We start from the raw sequence: 26,561 nt of genomic DNA, 5'->3' as shown, positions 1-26,561 counted from the left end.
ATATTCATTCTCGACATACCTAAGTAAAAACCATTAACGTAATATAATTATTCAAACTTATTCGTTTTAATATTTTAATTAACTTTTAAAAACGTCTGGTTAAAAATAAATTGCGCCGGAATGCCGCGCCTGATATTTGGTAGGTAAAACAATTAAAACATTTTTAATTAAAAAAAGAATGAAAATACTTAAATTTTCCCCTTTAAACGCGAACGCCTAAATTACACGATAAGTACAATCATAAGTAAAATCGCGTGGATGTTATGAATATTGTACTAATGGAGCTTACGCGGAAACCACCTTGACTGCGGTAGTTAAATGGATTTCTAGATTCTATTTTCGTACTGGTATTTTGTGAACTCGCAAGTAATAGTGTAGGAGGTATGCTTAAAAAAAAATCATCAATAATACTACTTTGATACATTAAAATCTCGTTTAAAGGTAAAGTCAAGGGTCCGAAAAAGATTATGTTTCAAGCAGGTTTCCGTTACATTCAATAACCTTTGTAAATCCAAAAAATTCGATTTTCAATTGTGTAAATTGATTGATAATTATGTAGGTATTAAAATGAAAATACTAAATTTATGTACAATTGCTTTTTAATAAAAATTATTTTTTCCAATAATGTTAATGTTAGGTATGTTCAAAGTAGAAGTATGTAAAATCTAAAACTATTTGTTTTTCAATATTATACTGTGTAAAATGTATATTTACTTAAAAGTAAAATCTTCAAGTAGTTTGTCTGTCACTCATTAATTTAATAATGATGGCAGACAATTTTTTCCCTCGATGTCGCCCGTCCAGTTATCTAACAACAGAAGTTAATCTTTTTGAAAAAGAATATAAATAGGTAATATAGTTAACGAGTTTTATCTCCGTATTAACAATAGTACCATGTGGCGCACACTTGAGTTCTAGGGTAGCGGCTGCTACCACTGATTTTTTTGGCTTGAAAGTGTAATGGTACTTACGTGCAAAAGTGATACTCAAATTGATACGGACACTGTAATTATAACAGCAGCATATTAGAAACATTTATTTTTAGTTTTTTAAAATGATTTGGTGATATATATTTTCCATTGAACGCGCTACCCCTAATTATATTTGTGTGTGCGCCACCGAATAGTACCTACTACCTATAGTTAATAGTTAATTTAAGTATATAATGTATTATGTTTGGGTCTACACAGTGCATATTATTTGAATTTTGACGATATATTTTACCGAAGAAAACCGTTTTACTACGTAAACAATAAACATACTATAGGTATTTTTTACATTCATAACAATAATAATGGTATAATTTCTGCACAAGACAGACTATCTTGTGTGTATTGTTATTATATATATTATATATTTATATCTGATTCAACGGCACTATAAAAAAAATGTTCGTTTTATGCTGCATATTTCTATTTTATACCTAGTCTATATTACCTATACAGATATCGCGGTTTAAATGAGGTTGTATTTATTCAAATATGTTCACATGCAATATATACTAATTTAATTGGTGATGTGTAAATAAGTACATTAAAAATAACATAAAAGCCTTTAAATGTTTTATATAAAAAGGGTTAACCATACTAAACAGAAACAAAAACACGTTTAGACTTACATAAATAGTATTGGGACAACGCTGGTATTATTTTCTAAACATATAAAAATAATATTAAAACGCTTGAAATCCAACCACGTGTAGCCTTCAGAAATATTTATACTTATTAAATGTTATGTACTTTTTTTTTTCATAATATAAACCGTGAGTGTACACTGAGTAATGAGTAGTATAATATAAAACCTACCGTGAACCTACTTGGCTACTTACAATCTACTAACTACAAAATAAAGTCTCAAAATGGGCGGTGTTAAATGATATAATCAAAATCATTTAAATATTATAATTAGTATGTATGACTGAGCAGCAAAAAACTTAATGATAAACAAGCGTAAATAAATGTAATTATAAATAAATGATGAATTATATTACTACTATGATTACATTATTTTACTTATTAGTTAAAACATAGGAAATAAAACGAAAATGAAAAGTATTTCTCCAATTCAAGTACACATACCTAAATAAAAAATTATTGGTTATTACTGTTAAAAATTTTTTTTAAAAATTGGCACATAGGTATTGAGATGTTAATACCTAGTAAAGTAGTAAATTAAAACTTGGTATTTGGTAATATTTTATAATTCATCATTTATAATATGGACTAGTTGGATTTTTCTATTTTTAAATTTAATTTTTTGACAATGCAATATGGTAATAGGTACGGTTAATCTAACGATAATATTATAATACACTACAAAAAACAGTCAACAGACTATAACATATTATATTGTTATTAAAAAATGAACTCGTGAATCTGACAAACGGTACACGAACAATAGACATGCGTATCTAAAGTTATCGTGTTAAAGATAACTTATCGCCACGATGATCGTGATTGCGTGCAACTACACTATGCAAACTATGTAGTAAGTACCTACGTACATGAGGTATGGATTTTTTTTTTAATCAATAAATTGAAACTTGGAACGTATCATATACATACAATAAATATTTGATACGCATTACGCGCAAAATATGATATACCGATATATAATAAACACAATACTATTAAATGAAATACAATGAAATTAAATCAATCTGACGTGACTCGTTAAAGTGATTATATAAAAATCGTAACGAGACAATAACATGATATTTCTAGACAATATTAATGTGTTTAAGTATAGCGCGCCATTTTCGTCATCGTTAATGCAAACAATTATCGAAAACGTAAAAAAACAGTCGTTAAAAAAATTTAAATTTTCGAGACGTATTTAACTACGTCCTATATATATATAATACGTTATGTTGAGTTCATTTTTTTGGTATCTAATAATATGACTAATAAGATACTTATATTTTTTTATACATCAATATTATTCATAGAATGCAATTAGCACCAGCACGGAATCATATGTATAGGTTATTTTACTACACACTATGTCTTATAGATTATTTTTTCATATCTCATGAACGTGAATTATTTGAAATTAGTATATGTAGATATACCAATTGTCTATAAAATAACAGAGTATATTAAAAAAAAATCGCGAATAAAAAAACTAGAAAATTCAGTTAATTTATACAAAAACATTTATAAGTGGATTTATCATAAATGTATAAGTAACAAATAAATTGGGAATTTACAAAAATGTTTTACTTAAAACTGCTTAGAATTATTGCATTATTCGAATAAAAAGTCTATACGCTTCTAGTGTAAATGGGTTGTTACGTTTAAATCTATTGACTAGATTTATAGGTATACAGGTAATCAATTGGATACACTAAATTTAAAATATAACACTTAAAGTTCCTGTTTTGGCAACTTAATTTAGGTAAATATTTATCGTTAATAAATTATTTTTGATCGTTATAAAATGAAATCAGTAACTGCAGTAAATTACTAAAGCATAAAATATACTTTTAAATATCGCAAGATTCCACGAGTTGGAACAAAAAAAAAAAAATAGTAATTATTAAAATATATTTTCAATTTAAATTCTATCAAATTTATCATAATTTATTATCTTAATTTTAAGTTCTAAATAAGATAGATATATAATGAAACCACTTACCTGTCATACGGTCAACACGAAAAATAACTTTCTTAGTATTCAACGCAAATCTTTTCTAGATAGATATACCTAAATTGGTATAGTTTTAACAATTATTTATTTGATGTCAATTTTTAATTTTCCTGAAAGTACCTAATTCAAGTGTAGGTACAAACTAGGTACTGCCGATGATTGAATAAATATATTTATCACCATAATGTCGAGTATTGTAACGTTCTAAGTATACTTTATATAGGTACGGCAGCTATTTGGTATTTATTATTTATCACGTTTGATAATATGTACATTATACTATATAGCTTATAGTAAAAAGTAATATAAAATTATGAACAGGAAACACGAGACACTCAAATTCAGCGGTGCTCATTATTATTTATTTCCATGAATGAAAAAAAATATACAAGTTATAAGATAAGAGAAATTTACTTTATTAATATGGTTATATATATATTTTTTTTTAAACTAGAAGAATAAATTAATCATAAAGGTAAACCGAGCTATTCCCTGAAGATTATAATAACCTAATAATCTAATAAAAGGGTACCAAAGTACTTAATGGAATAGTAAGGAAAAATACACTTACTCTCAAACCAATTGTTTCCGTGTAAAACGAGGAAAAACGCTAAGTAAAATAACTGATAAGTAACTCAATATTATAATTAATGAGTAATTTATAACGTTGTAATAATATATTTTTTAATTTACTATTTATTATCCATTGCCCATGTCTATAACTATTTTAACTTCATTCAGACTATAGACATTTTTAAAATTGGTTGTAAAGCGTTGGGTAAGTAATCTTCGTTTAATAATTAAATTGTATAATACCAATGTTTTTATTGATTAGTAACTAATAGACAATAAAAATATGTCTTTAAAAGTATAAATTTTAAAATTAATAATTGTATCAATAAATTTAATAAGTAGTGATAGTATATAATATTTTTTTAGGTATGGTATTTAAGAAAATACTGGTACAAGTTTAATATATTTTTATGGCTTTATAAAACGACCATGAAACAAAACCTCCGTTTGAGAGAGTATCGCAATGACGAATGGGTGATCGGCGTAGAAATTAACATTCGGTGCCGGTTCCGGAATCCACGCACTCATTAATGCGAATTGCATTCCTATAAATCATATATAAGATAATGGTGAGTTTTTTTCTATTATTATACTTTTCCATCGACAATGTTCAATACAGATTAAAATATATATCAAACATTGAATAAAAAAAATCAATAAGTATCACAAAATATATTTCAACCCCTATACATACACATTATAACGATATATACATATAAATATATATATACAGCGAACACAAATGCGCACAACAATTCAAAGCGATTGGACGGACAAATAAAAAAGCTTTTTTTTTGTATAAATCGCAACCAGCTTATGTAATATCTGTATAAAGCACCATACTTGGTGTGCTGTTTGACCTGGCTCTTACTAACGTATAAAAAGCGTATAATATATAATACATAGGTCATACATTCAAACATATATATATATATATAAATGTATTTATACATACATACGAATTGCGTTTAATTTTTAAAACTTTAAAGGGAGAAAAAACACGTTACAATTACATAATTATTGTTATATTACAGGCTGAACTGCGGTATAGCAATTATATTAGATATAAGATGGTATAAGTGCAGTGCTATACCATATACATATATTAATGGTGGTACAATTTAATTCATCGTCGTATACAATTACCTACTCCAAAAATCTTTGTTTTTGTGTTTTATATAAAAGTTTATGATGGCCAATTTTTTAGAGCTAATTTACGTGAGTACTTAGTTGAATTATTATGCATTTATGTATTAAGTATATTCAAATAGTCGTATAAGTCTTAGAGTTTAGGCAGAAAGCGGATAGAGAAATATATATTTGTGTGTGTGTGTGTGTGTGTGTGTGTGTGTTTGTGTGTATAGTATAGTGATGGTAGTTGTTAGAGTACTAAGCCCTCTTCAATGCATAAACTTTAAAACTTACATAACTATTTGAATATTTAATAGAAATTCATAATTCAACTCATAAAGTATTTACGTAAATTAATTCTATAAATTGGCTATCACAGATTAAAAAAATAAATATCTGCAAAACAACAATTTTAAACTTTTTTTTTCTAGCCTAGATGAACCAAAAGTACTGTATACTTAAGACTTAATGGTATATTAAAATTTATTTATTTTATACTTATTAATTATTATAACTACTAAATAGTTAGCATAGATAGAAAACCGAGGATGTGGAGCCTTAGCCCTCTAAAATAATTCTTAAACTAACCAAAATAATTTTATGTTCGATGATCAAGTATATTCTTATTTATTTTATGGGATATAATATTGCAACAATTTATTATTACTTATTAGTTATTATTATTATTATTTATTATTACATATTTTAAAATCTTTATAAAAATCGAGTATATGTATTTTGGTCTAACCTATATTATACCTAGTCGATAGATTATCATTATCACACATATTATAAATACATAAATCTCATTTTATTAAAGGTATTTAGTGTTAAAACAACACATTTTTAAAAATTTGGTATTATAATATACTAATAAGAAATATATTTATTAGCTTCCCAACCTTAAAACGTTAATCTTTGTTTAATAAGCTAAGTTGATTGACACGCTATATTACAGTGGAACCTCGATAACTCGAACCTCTATAAGTCGAATTTTCGAATATTCGAAGGAATGCCTTGGCCCCGGTGTTACAATATATGATATGTGTGATTTATTTTCTCGATAATTCGAATTTCTCTATAAGTCGAAATATTTTTAGTCGAATTTTGGCCTATAACTCGAATTTATATAATAATACATATACATATATGTACGTATAACACGTACATACCTTGATAACTCGAAGGTCAAATAACCAAGTGTATTATTATAAATAACAATAATCGTAATCGAAAACCGATTAATATTATCAATCTAATCTTTACCTAATACTTAAAAGGTATAGTTCAACGATATAATACGATATAATGTCTATATCTCCGATAAGTTACGTTTATCTACTACATAAATTTATTGTAGGTACATTTATTGGTAAAATTATACGTCGATTGAACTACGAAATGTATACGTTAATATTTAATATAATGCTGTCATAGGCCACAGCAAATGTTCAGTTTATCTTGTGATTTTGTGAAGTCAAGATGGAAAAACGTTGTTTAAAATCTCTAACTGTCGGTGATAAAATAAAAATTATTGACGAAGTCAAAAAAGGAGTGAAATCTTGGATATTCGACTAGGATAAAAAATTTATCAACAATAAAAGAAAAGTGCTTCTCTTTGTCGATAATTGCCCTGCCTATCCAAAAACTCTTTTGCATGAGCTAAAAGCAATACGGGTAGTAAATATTTACATGAATTAATAAAACTATAAAATGAAGTATGTATTTGTTTTCAAATGAAAAATATTTTCGATAACTCGAAATTCTTTGCCGATTCGAGTTATCGAGGTTCCAATGTATTTAAAATGGTGATTAACGAAACATATTATTCATCCCCTTATCTTATTTAATAATGCAGTTATTCAAAATCTGATTTTTGTGGAATTTTTAATTAAATTTAAATAAGCATTATGCATTTTTGAATAAGTACTTGAGATTATTTGTACCAATTCTTAGAGTGTCCTGATGTGGCGATACACAAATCTGTTAAATTTTTAAATAAGAACCATCTTTTTTTACTTTAAAGTATTCAACAAACCATTTTTTATTTTGAAAATGTTGATGTATCCTAATCAAAATTCGCATGAGTAGATTTCAACTTATTATATTTAATGTACTAAGGATAATAAACCATTATAGAAAACCGGAAGCCAAGCTATAGGTTTATACACAAAACTAAAACACGTAATGTAAATTTAATATTTGTTTAGTCATGTTTTTATTAGTTATTATTCAGACAACTATTACAAATATTGTAAAATGCTAATAGATTAATATACCTAAATTTCAAATTAATTAAAAATCAAACAATACCTATTCTTCCTACTTCATCGAATATTTTATTTGACTTTTTTTTTTGTAAATATAAATAAATAAATATTAAATAATAGGTAATTTATTTTTGTTATGTCTTATGTGTACAAACATAGCTATTATCCTTAATACATAATGTTTAATATTACTCGGAAACTGCTCGTTCGAATTTGAATTTATTAATTTATTTTTTTTATTAATATTATTATTTATTTATGTTATACATCAACATTTAAAAATAAAATCGTCTACTGAGTGTGTACACTCTTTAAATGATATATGAAAATCACAAGTACTTGAAATTATGGTCTTAAAGTATATTTAAAAATTTCAAAAATCTGAACTAGAATAATTGTACTATTAATAAAGAATAATGCTTATTACATATACTGTATATTAATATGAGTATTCAATGCATCAGTATGATACCCACTATACTGCAATGTTTGTAGTAACCACTCAGCAACCATTTCAAATATAAATTATTTTGGAAATCGTTTTTAAAATTCTACAATATACATACAGAGAAAAGGTGCATTCACGAAAATCATAAATCGTACTTACAATAATGATATAATTATGAAATGTATGTTATAAAAGTATAATAATGAAACATCGTTATCACGGATTTGACAAGCGGCCAAGAAACAAGACGTCATCGGTGCGCGACACTATCGCGACTACAACCGGATGGTTGACGTAGAATTCAACTTTTTTCGATTTGAGCGTATTTTTGGCACTGTACTTCATCAACATGATTGCTGCACAACATATATATTTATATAGTAATATTTACAATATTTATTATCACGGATAAAGGTGACGAGCAAGAGCGTGGATAAAGCAGTCTGCGTCGGCCAGAGGCAACTCAAAATCGCCATCGCTCACGGATTATTATATTTCTCCATAGAAAATTAACATTGAAATCTGAATTAGATTTTTTTGTTTTTAAATATTATTTTTTATCGCAGACTGCTTTATTATATATATATATAATATACCTTCGCACTTTACACATCCACATCACAAAAGTTATTATTGTTAAAAAATTACGATCACTTTCATATAAAATTATAATCGTTGTACCAACTATATCATATAAATAAACAGCACAACACAATTTACAGCTGTTGTCGCATCCAATTAATCAAAAGCTAACGGTTGCTACAACGAAACGTGTGTAAATAAGCATCAGATAACAATCACATAAACGTTAGCCAAAAATAAATAATAACCGCAAATATGCCCAAACGAAAACTGTCGATTAACAGCATCATAAGACATCATCATGTACCGATCGCCGATGTAATAACGGTGCTGCCAATGTGGCGTTATAAACTGATTCGGAAACTATTCGTTCTAATTTTCATTTAAATACCTACACCAACATTTAAAATAAAATCATTTGCTGAGTGAGCATATTCCTTTAAATTATACAAAAATCACATGACATTATCGTAGCGAAAACGCTGTAGTGACTCGTGCTAAATATTAATTGTTTTTGACATCGTATTAGTAATTCTACAATATACATTATACATACTGCGAAAAATTGTACCCCCAACAATTTTCAATTCGTACTTGCAATAAGAATATAATTATGATATACATTTTATCTAAATATACTAATGAAATGTCGTTCACGGATTTGATAGGCGGCCAAGAAATAAAACGTCATAGGTGCGTGACACTACCGCGACTACAAAAGGATGGTCGGCGTGGAATTCAATATGTTTCGGCGGTTCGAGCGGATTTGTGACCTTGTGCTTCCTCATAACGATGATTGCTACACAAAACAATATAATAAATGTATATATGCATATATATATATATATATAGGGTGTAACAGATAGAACTGACTTTTGGAATAACTTTTGTTATAATTAAAATTTCAATTTTTTATTTATATAATTAATGAGACCCTAGCGCTACATATGTATAATTTCATTTTTTTATGATTGTTTTTTAGTACTGAAAATAAAAAAAAAAAATTTGATTTAAATCTTTTTAGATAAATTTAAAATAGCCAATTTGTTAATCTGATTATAAGAACAATATTTTGATGGTAAAAAGATTTATCTAAGTCAAGTAGTTTTTTTTAAAATATCAATATTTTTTGATTAAATTAACTGGAACGTAATAACTTTTTTAAAAATATGATTTTTGATAATTTGCTGACATAAGTATATTTCTTAAATTATCTACTCATCATATAATATTAACAATTATTGTCATACGTTTCAATAGATATATATATATATATATTTTTTTTGGTCAAGTCTATCTGTTACATCTTGTATATATATATTTATATATAAATTATACATGATACATATATAAATTTATGTATACATATACGTAATATATATATATATATTTATTTATCATATTTTTATATAGTAAAATACAGTATGTATTAACATAAATACAGGTGACGGGGAAAGGCGTGGATTAAAGCAGCCTGCGTGGATCTGAATACAATTTAAAATCGCCATCGTTCATGGATTATTATATTTATCCGCGGAAAATTACAATAATTATTATCAATTAGAGATCGAAATCGCACTTTTTATTATTGTATACGATATTTTCCTTAGTAAAAATAAATTACATAATCACAGACCGCTTTATTATACGTATATAATATAATATACCACCGCGCTTTACCCATACACGACAGTTAATATTGTTAAAAAATTACGATCACTTTCATATAAAATTATAATCGTTGTACCAACTATATTATATAAATAAACAGCACAACACAATATATAGCTTTTGCCACATTCAATTTATCAAAAGCTAACGATTGCCACAATATAACGCATGTAAATAAGCATCAAATATCAATCACATAAATATTTGCCAAAAATAAATAATAACTGAAAAATGTCTAAACGAAAGCTGTCGATTAACAGCAAAATACATCATCATATTATGCCGATTACTGATATAATAAGCTGCCAGTGTGTTGTTGGGAAACGATTTACGCACTACGCACCTACTAATGATTCTCCCTTCCCCTCCCCAAATTGTTACAAAGACGTATCATGGATGAGTTTGATATGCAGTATGCACTAATATTCGAGTGTTATCCAATTTTGTAAAAACTTTAACCGATTTAGTTACCACATGGTAGTTGTAAACACTATCGCTAAAATTATAATTATCAATTGTTTACACAAACTGTATAATACAATTAAAATAAAATAACCGAAAAATATCACTGTCATATTTACGAAATAATACGTCAGATTTATGATCAAAATAAAACATATTATTTAGGTGTATATAACGTTATGTGATTAGTGATGTTGCAGTCAAAATAATGTTTAATAATTCGGAAACATTTGGCATGATTTTAATTTAAATACTACATCGAAATTTAAAAAAAATTGTCTGCTAAGTGAGTACTCACCTTAAATGATACAAAAATCACGTAACAACATTATATTAAAAACGCAGACTCTTGCAAAATATAAATTGCTTTGGATTTCGTGTTTTAATTTTACAATACACCTATAGTGGGTAGGCGCACCCGCAAAAACATTCATGTCGTATTTACAATAGTAATATAATTATGATACTAAACAATATAATATATGTTATATAAATATAGTAATGAAACGACGTTCACGGGTTCGACAGGCGACCAAGAAATAAGACGTCAAGAGTGCGCGACACTATCGCGACGACAAAAGGATGGTTGGCGTTGAATTCAACATCTTTCGGCGGTATGAGCGGTTGTATGAGACTGTACCCCACAATAATGAGAGCTGCACAATAATATACATATTACATATATTTATTTATCATATGTTTATATAGTAAGATTTACTGTATTCGGTATCATCATATATTTGACAGAGAAAGGCGCGGATTAAAGCAGCCTACTTTGGCCAGATGATAATTCGAAATCGCCATCGCTCACGGGTTACAACTTACAAGTATAATATTTATCCGCCAAAAATAAATGTTAAGATCAGAATTGAATTTTTTATTTGTATACATATTTTTTCTAAATAAATTACAAAATCACAGACCGCTTTATTATATACCCGCGCACTTTACCCATATACACCACGACAGTTAATATTGTTATAAAATTATAATCGTTGTACCTACTATATCAATATCATATAAATAAACAGCACAATGCATAAACAACTATTGCCACATTCAATTGATCAAAAGCTAACGGTTATATAACAACGAAACGTGTGTAAATAAGCATTAGAAGACAATCACATAACACAATAAAAATAAATAATAACCGCAAAATATGTTTAAACTAAAGCAGTCGATTAACAGCAAAAATACATCATCATAATATGTCGATTGCCAATGGTGCTGCCAGCGTGGCGTTATGAATTGATGTACGCACCTACTGATGATTCTCCTACCCCTCCAAACTATCACTAAGACGTATCACAGATAAATTAATATTCGAGTGTTATCCAATTTTGTAAAAACTTGAACCGATTGGTTACCACGTTGTGAATTTGTGATCACTTCCGCAAAAAATATAACTATTAATTTTTATAATTCGAATACAGATTATATAAAAAAACCACAAAAATGTCACTTTAATAAACATACAAAATAATGTTATAGTGTTTAGTGGTACTATAATCAAACACGAAGTTGAAAAAATAAGGACAGAAGTACATTAGAAAGAAATTTGAGAAACTTAGGAAAATTTTACATATGTGTATGATATATAATAATAATAATATATAATATACATCTTATTATTATAACTTGTAAGCAATTAGGTAAACAAACGAATTAAAAAAATATATATATTTAAACAAACATATCCAAATAAAAAACACCTGGCTAGAACATTAATATTGCATATCTAATAATATAATAATCGACATCAAATTATCGTTAGAGTACATAATACACTAACCAGCAGTAACCACTGCTAGCCGCATAGATGAACAGAACAACGAACATGGAAAAATCGACCAGGCAAGGCTCAAAACCTAAATGTGTTAAATTGAACGCGAAAATCACCGGATACAGTCAAACGGTTCAGGACACAATAATGCGTTACACACAATTATTTGTCACAGTATAATATAGGTAATATTATTTTAGAACCTACGTATAATTATCTCGAATTGGTATTTAGCGCCATAATTTTATTAGCCATTATACATACACCACGGTTTTGATGAATTCGTCGTCACCATAGCGTTCGTAATTTAGTCGAATAGATTTGAAAAATATTGAAGTCAATATATTACAATAGAACTTAAATTATCTATAAAAATATGTTGAAAAATATTTCAACCAATACGGACATTAAAATTGATTTATTTAACGTTTCTTTTTCTAAAAAGTAGTGACATTGACCAATTCTCTTTTACCTGCACACAGATTTATTTTTAATCAGACGTTTAATCATCGTAAGACATTGTTCAAAATGTTTATTTTATATTTATATTATGTTATGTAAGTAGTATAAGCGTTTGACGACACAATAATATGTTTCACCATATCACTGTGAGTTGACGCATCGCTTTAAATTTTGACAAGACGGCCTATAAACAATATTTCGTTGTTGTGAGAAATTATAGAAAGCATGAAAGGGTGATCAGCGACAAATTTTACTCTGGGCCGTGGCGGACCTTGTGGTATGTTCGTTAACATAATCACCAAACCTGCACAAATATAAAACAAACATGGGTAATATACGATAGTATAGAGCACGCACTATAGTTGTAATTGCAATAATATATATTTGTAATACGCAAAAAAATGAATAATATAAAAATGAAATACCGTACATGTTATACTAAAGATATAATTATAAATGCATGAAAAACTACCGAAAGACGTAACGACCGTCGACTCCGCCCTTGATACGCGCCAAAAGACTCTCAGATTTAAATAAGCAATTTGCAAATTCGTGCAAATCGAATGAGCGCACGATTAATTATAAGTCGTTTTACAATAATTATTAATAAATATGACATTAAATTAAAGTTAGTTATGAATTATGATATATAAAATAACATTCACTTAAGATAACCAAAGCTAGTTTAGCAAAATATTTAACACACAATGAGACAAATGTAGGTATTGCAACAATTGGATATTAAAAATTAGTCTACAACATTATGATTGTCACTTGACCCACCTCCCGCCAACTTAATACTTTTATAGTTTTATGAGTAAAAAATATTAAATAGTGTTCACAATTTATTGTTATATTAATTATACATAAAACTATTAACTCAAAATTAATAATGATAAAATTTAAACAATTTTGAAGCGGCCTATAAATAAAATGGTCTTTGTTCTAGAAATGATAGAAACGACAAAAGGGTGATCAGCAACAAAATTTACTTTGGGTAGTTGTACAGGAAGTCTTAGAAACATTACTTTTATACCTGTACAAAAATAAAACAATTATAAAACAAAGTACACAATGTCACTTGTTTTAAAAAAAATATAGTAAGCATAAAAACAAACATGCAAGTCATAAACAAAATAGGTACATAATCAAATTCACAAATTAACCATTTGTTAGATACTAATCAGTTATGATGAAATTTAGCATTCAATATAATATGAATGTGCATACATTGCATTTTAGTATTTAATTAAATTGAAACCATACATAAAAAGATTTACCAATCACCACTACCTAAGTCTGAAATGAATGGCAATTACCTAATAACAAACTTAGGGCCAGTTGTACTGTCTCCGATTAAAGTTGATCACAGTTTAATCGGCAAATTAGCCCGGTTAAAATATCTGTTATAAGTGATTAAGTGTAATTGGAGTTTAATCGGAGACGGTACAATTAGCCCTTATAGCTTAAGCACTTTTTCTATAAAATAAATAAAATTAAAAATAGTTAGAATTTAGTTCTGAAATCAACAATAATAATATTGCGGTACAAAAAAATTTTACCATTAGTTATAACACTTAAAAATTATAACTCGCAACCTTTATTTATTTATTTTATAAAAAATTGTTGTTGATATTTATGATTATTTGTAACATATATTTCGAAACTATTTAGTAAACTTACTTATTAATAAAAATATAAATGTTGGTAAATTTAAGATTATACATCTAATTATGAAATACATACACAACTGAAAAGTTCAGGTAGTTTTTAATTGGGTGCTTTAAATAAGATAATGTATTTATTTACTTGAAATTAATTTAAAAAAAAAACATATTTATTCTATTATTTAAGTAAGTACGTAAATAATTAATTAATTAAAAAACACATTAAGGTAATAGATACCATAATATCACAGAGTAACTATTTTGCCAATAAAAATAATATGAGAATAATTAAAATGTGATAAAATAACAAATGTAAACGGATGGTCAGCTCTGAATATACTTCTATTTTTTGTTCCTGGAAAACTCATACTGTTGTCCATAGAACAGCCTGTTGAACACATTAAGGTTATACCATAATAACATTTGACTGTAAAACTTTCTATAATAATAACCCAAGTAAATACCATGATTTTGGAAAATAAAAAACTATGCTATAACGGAACAAATAATACATAAAATACAAGCACATAAGCAATTTATTATGATATATAACAATTTAGTGCTCAACGAAGGATAAGTCTTACATCCTGTTCGAATACATTGTTACAAAAAATATATAAATAAATATTTTAGTTATTAGATATTGTTGTTAATAATTAACAAAATATATTTTTAAGAAAAAACAATTTAAATTCGATAAATTTGAACAGGAACATTGAAGCTAAATAAGTTTAATTAAATAATAATAAAAAAAAACAAATAACAATATAATTAATAGAGAAAATCTGTTTAATATATATACACTATATATCAGCTTTCAAAAATTATTATTTAAAAACAGAAAATTAAATCATCAACTTACACAAAATATAATATTACTATATGCTTAATAGTATTTTATACTTTTTAAAACTTTTGTTCAGATTAAATGGTTAAAAATTGAAATATTCAATTTTTCATTATATGTAATTAAATTATTGTATAAAAACGAATAATGAAAATATTCACCTGAAATGTACCCAAATGTACAACGTGAAATAAATAATATTAATTATTTTACTATTAAAAATAGTTTTCAATAAGAAAAATAGTTAGCAAATATAAATATCAATGTTTGAGAATATGGTTAACATGTGCGTTATTGGCTAACAATAATAAACTAACTATGAAATAAAAAAACTGTGTGAAAATACTGATAAAATTGTAATGGGTAACTATTAAAAGGATAACATTTGATTTTTAATTTTCAGATAAATTTTGTACTCGACCAAAAAATAAAAGTTCATTGTTTTGGCCCATTATAAAGAAGATGTATGGACAGTTTGCAAAAAAGTCAACTTCGTCGTATGCTCTGGGGGTCATCAAACACCGAGTAAGAATAGTCATTCCTAATAACATAAGCATATACTTGTATTAGAACAGCTACTACTATAGATTTTTAACTGTAAATTTAAATGTTATCAATTATTACATTAATACTATTTGTAATAAACGCATACAAATTATTTAACAAAAAATAATACTTTTACAGTTTTTAACTAAATAGATTTTAAATAAATATAAATAATAGATATGACTCAACATAATTAAAATTGATAACAATACAAATTGCCTAGTTATAAATAAATTAAAAAAAAAAATAAATAGAACATTAAAGTTCTTCTTTAATAGGATGTTGTGCCAATGAATCAATTTTGGTCATTCGACCTACAAAAATAATGCTACTACCTTTAGTTAAAATTAAAAATATAAATGGATGATCAACAATGAAATCTTTATGTTCATTCATTATTAAACTTCTCTTCATACGGATTGTCATACCTAATAATATTTTAAACATTTTAACTTGTATTTTGCTTATAGCTTTAATTATATACACTAAAACCAGAATGAGTTTCATTTGTTTAGCATTATATTAATTAAGAGAAATCAACACCAAAGTTTGTTATCTTTATTTCTCAGATGTACAACACAACAAAAACAAAGTTATACAGATCAATCAGCAATGAAAATAGAATTTTATTTTCATAGCTATATATTATACAAATTAATTAAAATATATTATTTAGCACATAATTTAACCACTTTATAATAAGATCCATAATAATAATAATGCATTTATAAATAACTTTGAACTGCAATAATTTTTTAATATAAATTAAAAAAAAAAGAAAAATTATTAGATTCCCTTTGAAAAAAAAAATGTTCTCTAATGTTTGTATTAAATACTCCTTTAAATATATAATATTTTTTTCTATAGTATAATTGATTAGAATTATAAGCTTTGATTACTATTACAGGATTCTAAAATATAGACCTAGAAACTAAATTAAAAGAACATTATTACCTACTATATTAATTTAAAAAAACTTTTAACCAACTTATAAATTATACTGGAAACTATTTTAATTTTAGATCAAGTTATTTGACTCAGTTAATTCATATTGTGTACAAAATGTTTAATTTAAAATGATTGTACAAATTGTATAAAAACCGGGTACATAATAAATATTAGTATAAAATTGTATACATTATTATTTATTAACAATTAAATCAGTCAATATGTATTTATATGCTTATATGCATATATATTGCTTTATATGCAAACAGAATTTAAAAAAAAATAATAGATAAATGGATTAATCAGCAAAAACTTATCTTATCCTTTTTACTGTTTTATTGATTCTCATTTACTTTGCCCCTTTATGATATGAATAGCAAACTGTTTTTATAACCCATGTCTGATAAACTTATTTTTATATTTAAATACAGATATATAATCAATATTAATTAAAATTCAAAAATATTATCTGATAATGTATTTTAGACACATCATTTTAACATGTTAAAAAAGGAATGAATATAACAAACTTTGGTGAGGTGTAATTTTCATAACAAAAGAGATAAATAACTAGGTCATAAGATTAAGATAACACTTATAATTAGTATATACTATCTACTATTCAGTATTATTAAAAAAAAATAGCCCCAACAAGCTTTAAACACAACCAAGCATACAGAGTTGTAGACAATACATGAACCCAGATTTAAATATTTTAAAATGATTAAAAATGTACTTATCATGTGATTTGTATAATTAATAGAAATAAATAATAATATTATGTTAAATGTTATTTTTTCCTCTAAAATATAAATAAATGAACATTGAATACCGAACACCAGTAAGAAAAATAAAATGCATTACCAGTAGCTGCTGCAGCCTCAGTTCCTTTTTCATTGACATCAACATATGCCTTATGTACAACCTTACTCACATACAAATCACCATCTTCAACAATGTTAGTAAAGTTTGCCTCTCGTGTAAACATTGTTGGACTTCCAAGCTAAAATATAATTAAAACAAATATAATAAAATGTAAATATAAATATATTTTGTTTATGATATTTACTTACATTTGACAATACTTCTTCTAATTGCAGAGACTGTTCTAATTTGAAACGAGGTAATTTAACAGTAACATGATACTGGGTCATTTTCTTTGAAATATCATACAAGTTAATTTTTGAAAAATTATTCTCCAGCTCTTTCAAACCATCTTTAGCATCAGGCAATAAAATTATCATTTTAAAAGTATGGTGCTAAACAGAAAAATATAAAATGATACATTTTTTCAAAATATTAGATTAATTTACATAAATAAAGCAGTAGTCACTTCATAGGGCAATTCGAGTGCAGCAAATTTTAGGTCACTATCATGATAGTATTGCAAATCATGTCTTAATGTCATCATTTTGACTGTTACTTTGTTACTTGGAGTCACATAAAAAGAATCGTCTTCTGCATCATTAAATTTATGTTCCCAAGCACTTTTAAAATGCACAGCATTTGCTAGTACTAAAGCAGTAGCCCGAGTAATGGTATCTGTAAACAAACATTAGATATTTAATTGTAAATAAATTATATAAGTTTAATAATATAAGTATTACATAATTAGGTATATAAATCACCTTTGAGAAATAGATCTTTGATTTTGTTATTGGTTTTGCTTAAGACCCAATCATTTAAATATTTACGCTGTTGTTCTGGGTCATTTTTGAAATTCAATTTTTCCATAGAAGATTTCAAATATTTTCTACAGTTTTCCACAAAACTATCTTTAACATTGAAAGCTGTATCAACAAACATTCCAGTCGCCAGTTTCAGATTATCACTTTCACTCTAAAATAGTATAAAGTTACTATAAAATATATTATTATAAGATCTTTAAATTTTATGCTCTTTGTATAATAAAATGTTAATAGTTTATTTGACACTTTAATCGTCCATAGATACTAAATGGTATGCTACAGATGCTTTAGCAATGCGTTTTACATTATTTATTGTCCTATAAATGTACATTATTGATAATTTCTTAATTACTCAGTGTATATAAATGAATACAATTTGATATTTGTCAACATTATCATAGGATATTTCTATAACTGAATGTATGTATGTGTATATTGTATATTACTCCAATGCAAATGCATCCACATTATTTTGGGAAGAGATGACAGGAAGACTAGAAAAGTGAGCCACAAACCATGTGCAGTTAACATGTTTACAACATTGATGAGATTAAATTTCAAACATAAATTACAGTGGTATTAGATAAAAACTAACATTCTATTGTAATTAATTCATAATAGTCACATAATCATAAAGTTAAACAATTTTATCGATTATCGATAAATATCAGACAGCATAATATACTTACTGTTAAGTCTTCCAATAAATTCTTATAAGCTTCCAGAGAATGAGTAGTTTTATTTAAATGAATAGTGGCTATCATTTCATCAAAAGTTTTTGAAGCTGCTCCAATACTAGCCATAAACATAATCACATGGATACTGAATGGAGAATAGAAAATATTTCCTGTTTCAGTTTTGGCCAATTCCTGAATTATGTAAAATTAATAATTAAGTAAAATAATTAATATTTATAATAAAAAAGTTAGTTCTTTACCTTGTACAAAGAAAATGAAAAATCATGATTTGCTAAACTTAACGCTTCTAAATTTGTAGTAAGTGCCATATTTTTTGGATCTGAAATAGGTAAATAACAAATATATTATTAATTCTCTCTTAATAGTACATATATTTAAGCTATTATAATACCTAATATTTTAACTACAATATGATTTAATAGGGATTTCAAAAAAAAGTGCTAGGCAATAAGAAATAACCTAACTTTATATGTACATTGTACAATAATATCATTTTGAATTTGTACTGCCAATTAATGAATAAATAAACAAAAAGAACATTTAAAATAATATTTGATCGTTTTGAAAAATTTAACAACCATCCATAACATTATAATTTATAATATTATAATATTGAACTATGTGCTAACAAATAATTGATTTACATAAAAAGAAACTATAATATTATGATTAACTAATAACTATCTAACCCATTTATGAATAATGTGTCATCTAAAAATTAATGTTAAGTATGACCTTCAATTTAATAAAATATTAGGTATAATTATTTTAGGTATGGCAATTATTCAAAAACAACACACAAAGAACTTATTGAAATAGCCCAATAGCTATAATATAGATCTGATTATAATCTATAGAAAAATATCACCGGTTATATAACAATTGAAATTGAAATTATATGTATCCCCAAATTATAATATACAGAAGAGTGGTCATCAAAGTATTAATGTAATAAATCTTTGCGGGTATAAAACTCTTGACATATTTCCACTTATAATTTCTATAGCCATAATCATGAACAAATTTAAACAAAGATTTTAATGTCATTTTCATAATCAGAATAAATCTAAATAAATTCATCCATGAAATGGTCTATAAATGTCTATAAAAATAGGTAGGTAAGTAATTAAGTTTACTATTTATTGCATCAAAAATATCCATGTTACAATAACAACTACCCTGCGAATGAAAAGATATTTAATGTAATTTTTTTACTGTCCGTATATCTACATCAATATTTTCAAAAAGATAACAAAATATCAAAATATCTCAAATAGTACAATTTTTATCTAAAATATTATAATATAAAACAATACCTATATTTTGGCAATAAAAAACATTTAGTTACTAAAAACAGTATATATTATATTTTTTAAAATATTTGATCTTATGAAGAAATGCATTTTAATTTTTTTTTCTTATTGGTTAACTATAAACCAATTGATGTTGAATTTTTGTAATGGTCAAAATGTTCCGAAGCCTTAATAACATTGTTCAGAAAAGTAAGTCAACTAGTTTTATCTTTTGGAAACTAAACAGATCCAGCAATAAGTAAGTAACTTTTAAAATATTATGAGTATCCATAATTAAGGATAAATCTTTAACACTACAAGAGATAGTTGTCTTATTAAATACCTACTCAAAACAGATTTTACCTTGAAAACGGTTTTCTTTTTTTCAAAATCGCGTATAAAGTTGCTGTACAGCGAGTCGCAGGATATCGGGTTTTTTTCCAATGTTCGTGATAGTTACTGCAAAGACTCGGGAGCACAGACTGCGGGTGATTACCGATTGCGTGAATATTCCTACCAATTTATTATTTATGCTATTTTACAATAATACTACTTTGGTCAGGCGGGACAACAGTCAACAACAACAAAATTAAATGTACCGGCGGCGACCAATTACGTTGTCGGCAGCGGACGGTACGACCATTAGATGAGCAGAATAAGCAGATTTTTAATAGGATGTGTAAAGTACACGGACATTTCCCCACTCACCATCGACATCGATGACGTACACGTACATGTACATTTCGCTTCGAATTTTCCTCCGCAGATATTCCGGGAACCCGAATTGTCATTATTCATTACAATTATTATAATTATTGTTCAAACAATACAAAAGTACAAACGAAAGCACTCTACAAACAATAATAGCCGATAGGGCCAAATATTATTACGCTAACGACGTACCTAACTAATGTAATCGTAATATACAATAAATTACCCACCGATAATTACACATAATATATCGACACTTTAACTTTGGACTTATAGGTAATATTTTAATTGCATCTTTTATTTGCGTACATTGAAAAACCGACTAAATAATTAATTTAAATGGCAGCAGGGCAAGTAAGCAAATACAATAGTATTCTTATGATCATATGAAAAGTACTTACCGTCACTCATAATGTCGTTGGTTTATCTCGTTTACAGCGAACTAATGTTCAGAAATGAATACGCGTTAAGTTCAATGAGATGATCGCAACTCGCGAGCAGACGTGGTATTCTTCTTTAATTAAAATTTGACAACCGGATGACTTCTTGCAATAAATTTCGGACGTAACCAAGTAACTAGGTATAATTCGTCCGCGGGGGTTGCGTCGACTGAAAAGAATAAAAACGATTTATATGTTTACCAGTATATATGTATTATAAATTATTATAATTATTGTTAATTTTATAGTTATTCTGTCTATTGTTAGTGTTTGTAAACGAAATGTCCACTGCGAACGTTAGACGTTGTCACTTGTCGAGTTTCGTTGATAAGATAAGAGAATGTTAATATTATCCGCGCCCCGCCCTCGCGCCCAAGCAGGCGCAACGACGACGTTCTCATACCGTGACATCATTTCCGAACGTAGATAATTATAATATAAAAAAAACTCAATAACAGCTACTGGTGGTAGGTAAGTAGTAAGTGTATACAATAGGGGCACACCGACCTCGATGTTTATGTTGTGGTTTTTGGTTACCCTGGGAATCGTTTTAACATCGTCTACCGGCTACCACTATATTGTAAATAAGTCTGTAAAATGTATTTAAAATAACCTTACTTAGGCACCTGTCTATACAGTATACATTTATAAAATAGCCAGCATTACGTATTTTAAAAGTACGGAAATTAACGGGAATACCGTGTTAATAATATATGCGATTAAAATATTATAGTATGTATAAATCCAAAATAAAAGTCATAAAATTGCGTATACTTTAAAATTTGAAGTCTCATAAGTACCTATTTAATTTGAATTCGATTTTATATAAGCAAATCTAGAGAACACTCGGTGTTGCAACCATAGATATAATTTTATGTCTATGGTTGCAACTTACAAGATACAATTAAACAAGAAGCAAAAAATGTGCGAGTTTCAAATGCACGATCCTATAGGATATAATAATTACTAATTAAATCGTTCGTGTTTTTATAAATTGTGTAGATAACTACAAAATACCAAATACCTACCTATTTATAATTTAATTTCATACATTTCTGAATATGAAATTAATTTCCATGGATCACAGATATAAATTAAACATGTTTATATTACCTTATCGGATTAATAATTAAACAAGCAGCAGTCTTCAACAAACTCGATCGTACCTCTACGTCATTTATTTATAATTTATTATAAAATATAATGATATTCATATTCATTAAATATCCACATATTTTTGCGGCATTCAAGGTCAAATTCAGGAATGTAGAACCATCGGGCCACCGAACCATTACAATTTGCCTCTTCTTTGCCCACTCATGCTTACAATTTATAAAAATATCATAATTCATAAGCATTTTCATCGGATCGAGATGGTTTTAAAATTCCAATTTAATGACATTATACTACTATAATAATTGTCATTAATTTTTTGGAATATTTTTACCAATTTTTTATTGAAGAATTCAAAAATAACTTCTAATAAATAAAATGGGAGAAGTTTAAAATTTAATATTCAATTATTAATTTTAATATGTTATTTTAAAATAAGGTACCAATCACAATCCTGTATTACATGCTGACACGTCCAACTGATTTTTTTTGTTCTTTTTTAGAATACTAAGAAAAATATTATACCTAGTATTGTTTATAATTATAAATATATAATACTATAGTTGAATTATTAGTATAATGAATTAAATTACAATTGCCGAATACCTATAATAAATAATCAATAAATAAAAATGAAAAAACATTTTAATAATAAATTAATAAATAAATATAGTATAACAACTGGTGTAAGTATATTAATAATTTATCGTTATATTATAATAAACAAAATTATTATTCATCACAATGAAAAATGATTTTGATATAATAGGTGAATCGTCCAGTAATCACCGCTCACAAATGTTTTAATTTTAAGAGAATTATGTATAATTCTAATATGAAAAATAAACAGTTAATATTGTCTTGTTAGTAAGTTGTTATATAGTAGTTCACACACTAGGCTTAATGTATTCAAATACTGGGATTTCAATTTTTTTTAAACTATAACTTATAAGTAATATATATGTTTAAGAGTATCTAATTTGGTTTTATATTGGTATCTTATTAATAATTTTAAAGTATACGGATATACCAATCTTCCAGTCCAAATTGTATGAATATAAAATAAAAAAGACAATTTATGATTACTTTACAAAAGTAAACAGTCCTAAGCTGTTCAATCACTGGTTTGTTCACAATCGTTCGGGAAAATAATAAATTGTTCATAAACATTCACACCTAATTTCTCGCCTATTTTTCTTACGCATTATTCCAATATAGTTTATATATTTTTTATTTATATATAATTATCTTATAATATTTTCTGAACTACCAGAAGTTAGCCTATAGGACAGTGGTTGTGAACCTACGTCACGCGTGCCAAAGTTGGAACGTTGATAAAATTTCAATGGCACGTGAAAAAATTTAAATTATTAAAAATTATGCTAGGTGTATAAAAAGTTTTAATTATAACTGCTATAAGAAATTCAAAGAAACAAATTATATACATTTTAAAAATTATAATTACAAAAAAAAGCCTAAAGGTGTGATTACTTAATAAAATAAATAAAATAATATATAATAAATCAGTAATTTTATTTTTATCCTTAGAAAATTTAATTTCCTTTTGGCACGCGTAAAATGTTCAAAACGTTGATTGGGATTATTTGGCACTTGACTCCAAAAAGATTCACCACCCCTGCTATAGGACATAGGATATATTATTTATATTGTAGCCTGTACTTAGTAAGCTATACTGAGTACTGACTATTATACTGCTATTGGCCTATTGCATATAAATTGTAGCCTGTAGGTACCTAGTCTCCAGTCAAACAACAAAAGTGATACTCAGTGATAAGTACCTTAGTACCAACTATAATGAATAATGATTAATAATATAATAATATAATATTGACAAACATAAAATGTCGAGTACTATGTGCGACATGAGTCATGTAGGTATAATGTATATGTTTGTGTTGCAAACATTGCAAACTAAAACTATTATTAACCTCCAATAGGTATTTGATTATTTGCTTTAGCGCGTGTTGTCGATATTCAAGTAGGTATTCGACATCCTGTTATGTTCACCAATTATAATAATATATTATATTGTGCACTTCCTTTACGTCCAATGTCCATTGCACTTACTGCAAATGTCTGTGTCTCACTCAACTATCTCAACGAGAATCACCCCTTTATATAACTTTTTTAAATGGAATGTCTGCATAGACGTACATATTATATACTATATATTCTAAATTATAACTAGGGTTCAGGTTCGGGACTCAGTGCACTAAAAAATAAAAATGGTTAAAATATGTAGCAGTTTTTATTATTTACGAAAACAAACCAAATATTTATTTTTCTATTACATAATATTCTAAACGATTTACGATGAACGATAGTATTAATTTACAAATAAACAGAACTATACGTAGAAATAATTAGGTATTTCCCAAGTTTCCGTGTACAAATTATAATATTATTATCTTATCTTTATTCTATTATTTATCGAGTGTTGTGGAACGCCACAAGAAATAATTAATGATTTGGTACTTTAAGAGGACGCAACACCTGCATATGTTTTATACAAGCGAGTTATAAGTTATAACTACATAAAATATTAAAACTTTAAAATACTCATAACTCCCTTTAAAATGAAAATAAAAACCCGTGAAATGCCTAGATAATATTTATACCTTTAAGTTTGATAATATGTAAATTTACTCTAGTAGTCTAGTTTAATACTAGAGTACATTTACCTAATATCATATAGATTATGCTTTACGCAAATTTGATATGATGTACGTTTGTAAGATAAAGACAACACATAATAAAGCGTCCTCTAACATTAAAAATACTTATACAATTATTATATGTATATATTATGTATTAGTTTTAATATTATTTTTAGCGTCACAGGCCACGGCTCCACAATTCATATAAGTAAAAGTTATCAATTTTCCTACTAATTATCTAAAAAAATATACTATCGAAAATTCCGAAAAAAAATAGTATGTTGTACTGGGGATCTAAAAACATATTATTTCAACAAAACGATTTCTTTGAATACTTTGTACATTGTAATAAACACATATTTATTACAATTCATAATATTTATAAATAATTATATAATATGTGTCTACTAATCTGAAAAATAATTAATTACTGAAATTCCCAATGATAATAATTTATTGTTCAGATTATAAATTATAATATTTATTACAGATCGATATTTTTGGAGTTTGTGTCTTAGATAGCGTATTCCTCCTCCTCCTCAATAGTGGGTTCAGCTTTTTTAATGGAAATTCCCAATCATCTTTTTCTCAAAATATGATTTTTTTTTTATGTATTTCATATCTTATTTACAAATTCAATAGTTAATTATAATAATATACCATTAATCGTGTGAATTATTAAATTTAATATTTTACTATTTTTTTAATTATTAATAACAACTTGATGTAAATTACCTCATGATGGTAGTAAATATGCATTCATTACTTTATCATTTATTTTTCAGGTTAAATACAATAATTATTTGTTTTCAAATAATATCGTATTAAAAATAACAAAAATAAGATAAAATAAATAATTAAAATAAGTTTATTATAAATTTTCCCCTGAATCCTGATATC

At 26.3% G+C, this 26,561-nt stretch overlaps 1 protein-coding gene across 11 annotated transcripts; it reads right to left on the bottom strand.

Annotated features, from left to right (window-relative positions):
* Window positions 1–4,553: 4,553 nt before the first annotated feature.
* Window positions 4,554–21,841, bottom strand: LOC113553917 (serpin B4-like). 11 transcript variants are annotated; one of them, XM_026957506.1, is made up of 8 exons: window positions 21,832–21,841; window positions 19,667–19,746; window positions 19,419–19,598; window positions 18,670–18,880; window positions 18,375–18,583; window positions 18,115–18,300; window positions 17,906–18,044; window positions 4,554–4,766 (listed from the first exon to the last, which is right to left on the bottom strand). In XM_026957506.1, exons 1-8 carry the CDS (start codon window positions 21,839–21,841, stop codon window positions 4,630–4,632), a joined length of 1,152 nt encoding a protein of 383 aa, XP_026813307.1. In that variant the 3' UTR covers window positions 4,554–4,629. The 11 variants fall into 11 exon arrangements, with proteins under 11 accessions (XP_026813307.1, XP_026813305.1, XP_026813302.1 ...); XM_026957504.1 differs by lacking the exon at window positions 4,554–4,766 and adding an exon at window positions 8,235–8,426; XM_026957501.1 differs by lacking the exon at window positions 4,554–4,766 and adding an exon at window positions 9,291–9,451.
* Between the last annotated feature and the right edge of the window lie 4,720 nt (window positions 21,842–26,561).

This window comes from Rhopalosiphum maidis, chromosome 2 (assembly GCF_003676215.2).
Source record: "Rhopalosiphum maidis isolate BTI-1 chromosome 2, ASM367621v3, whole genome shotgun sequence".
Taxonomy (NCBI): Eukaryota; Metazoa; Arthropoda; class Insecta; order Hemiptera; family Aphididae; genus Rhopalosiphum; species Rhopalosiphum maidis.
Note: the sequence above shows the minus strand (reverse complement) of the source record. Positions and strands in the feature narration are given on the sequence as shown.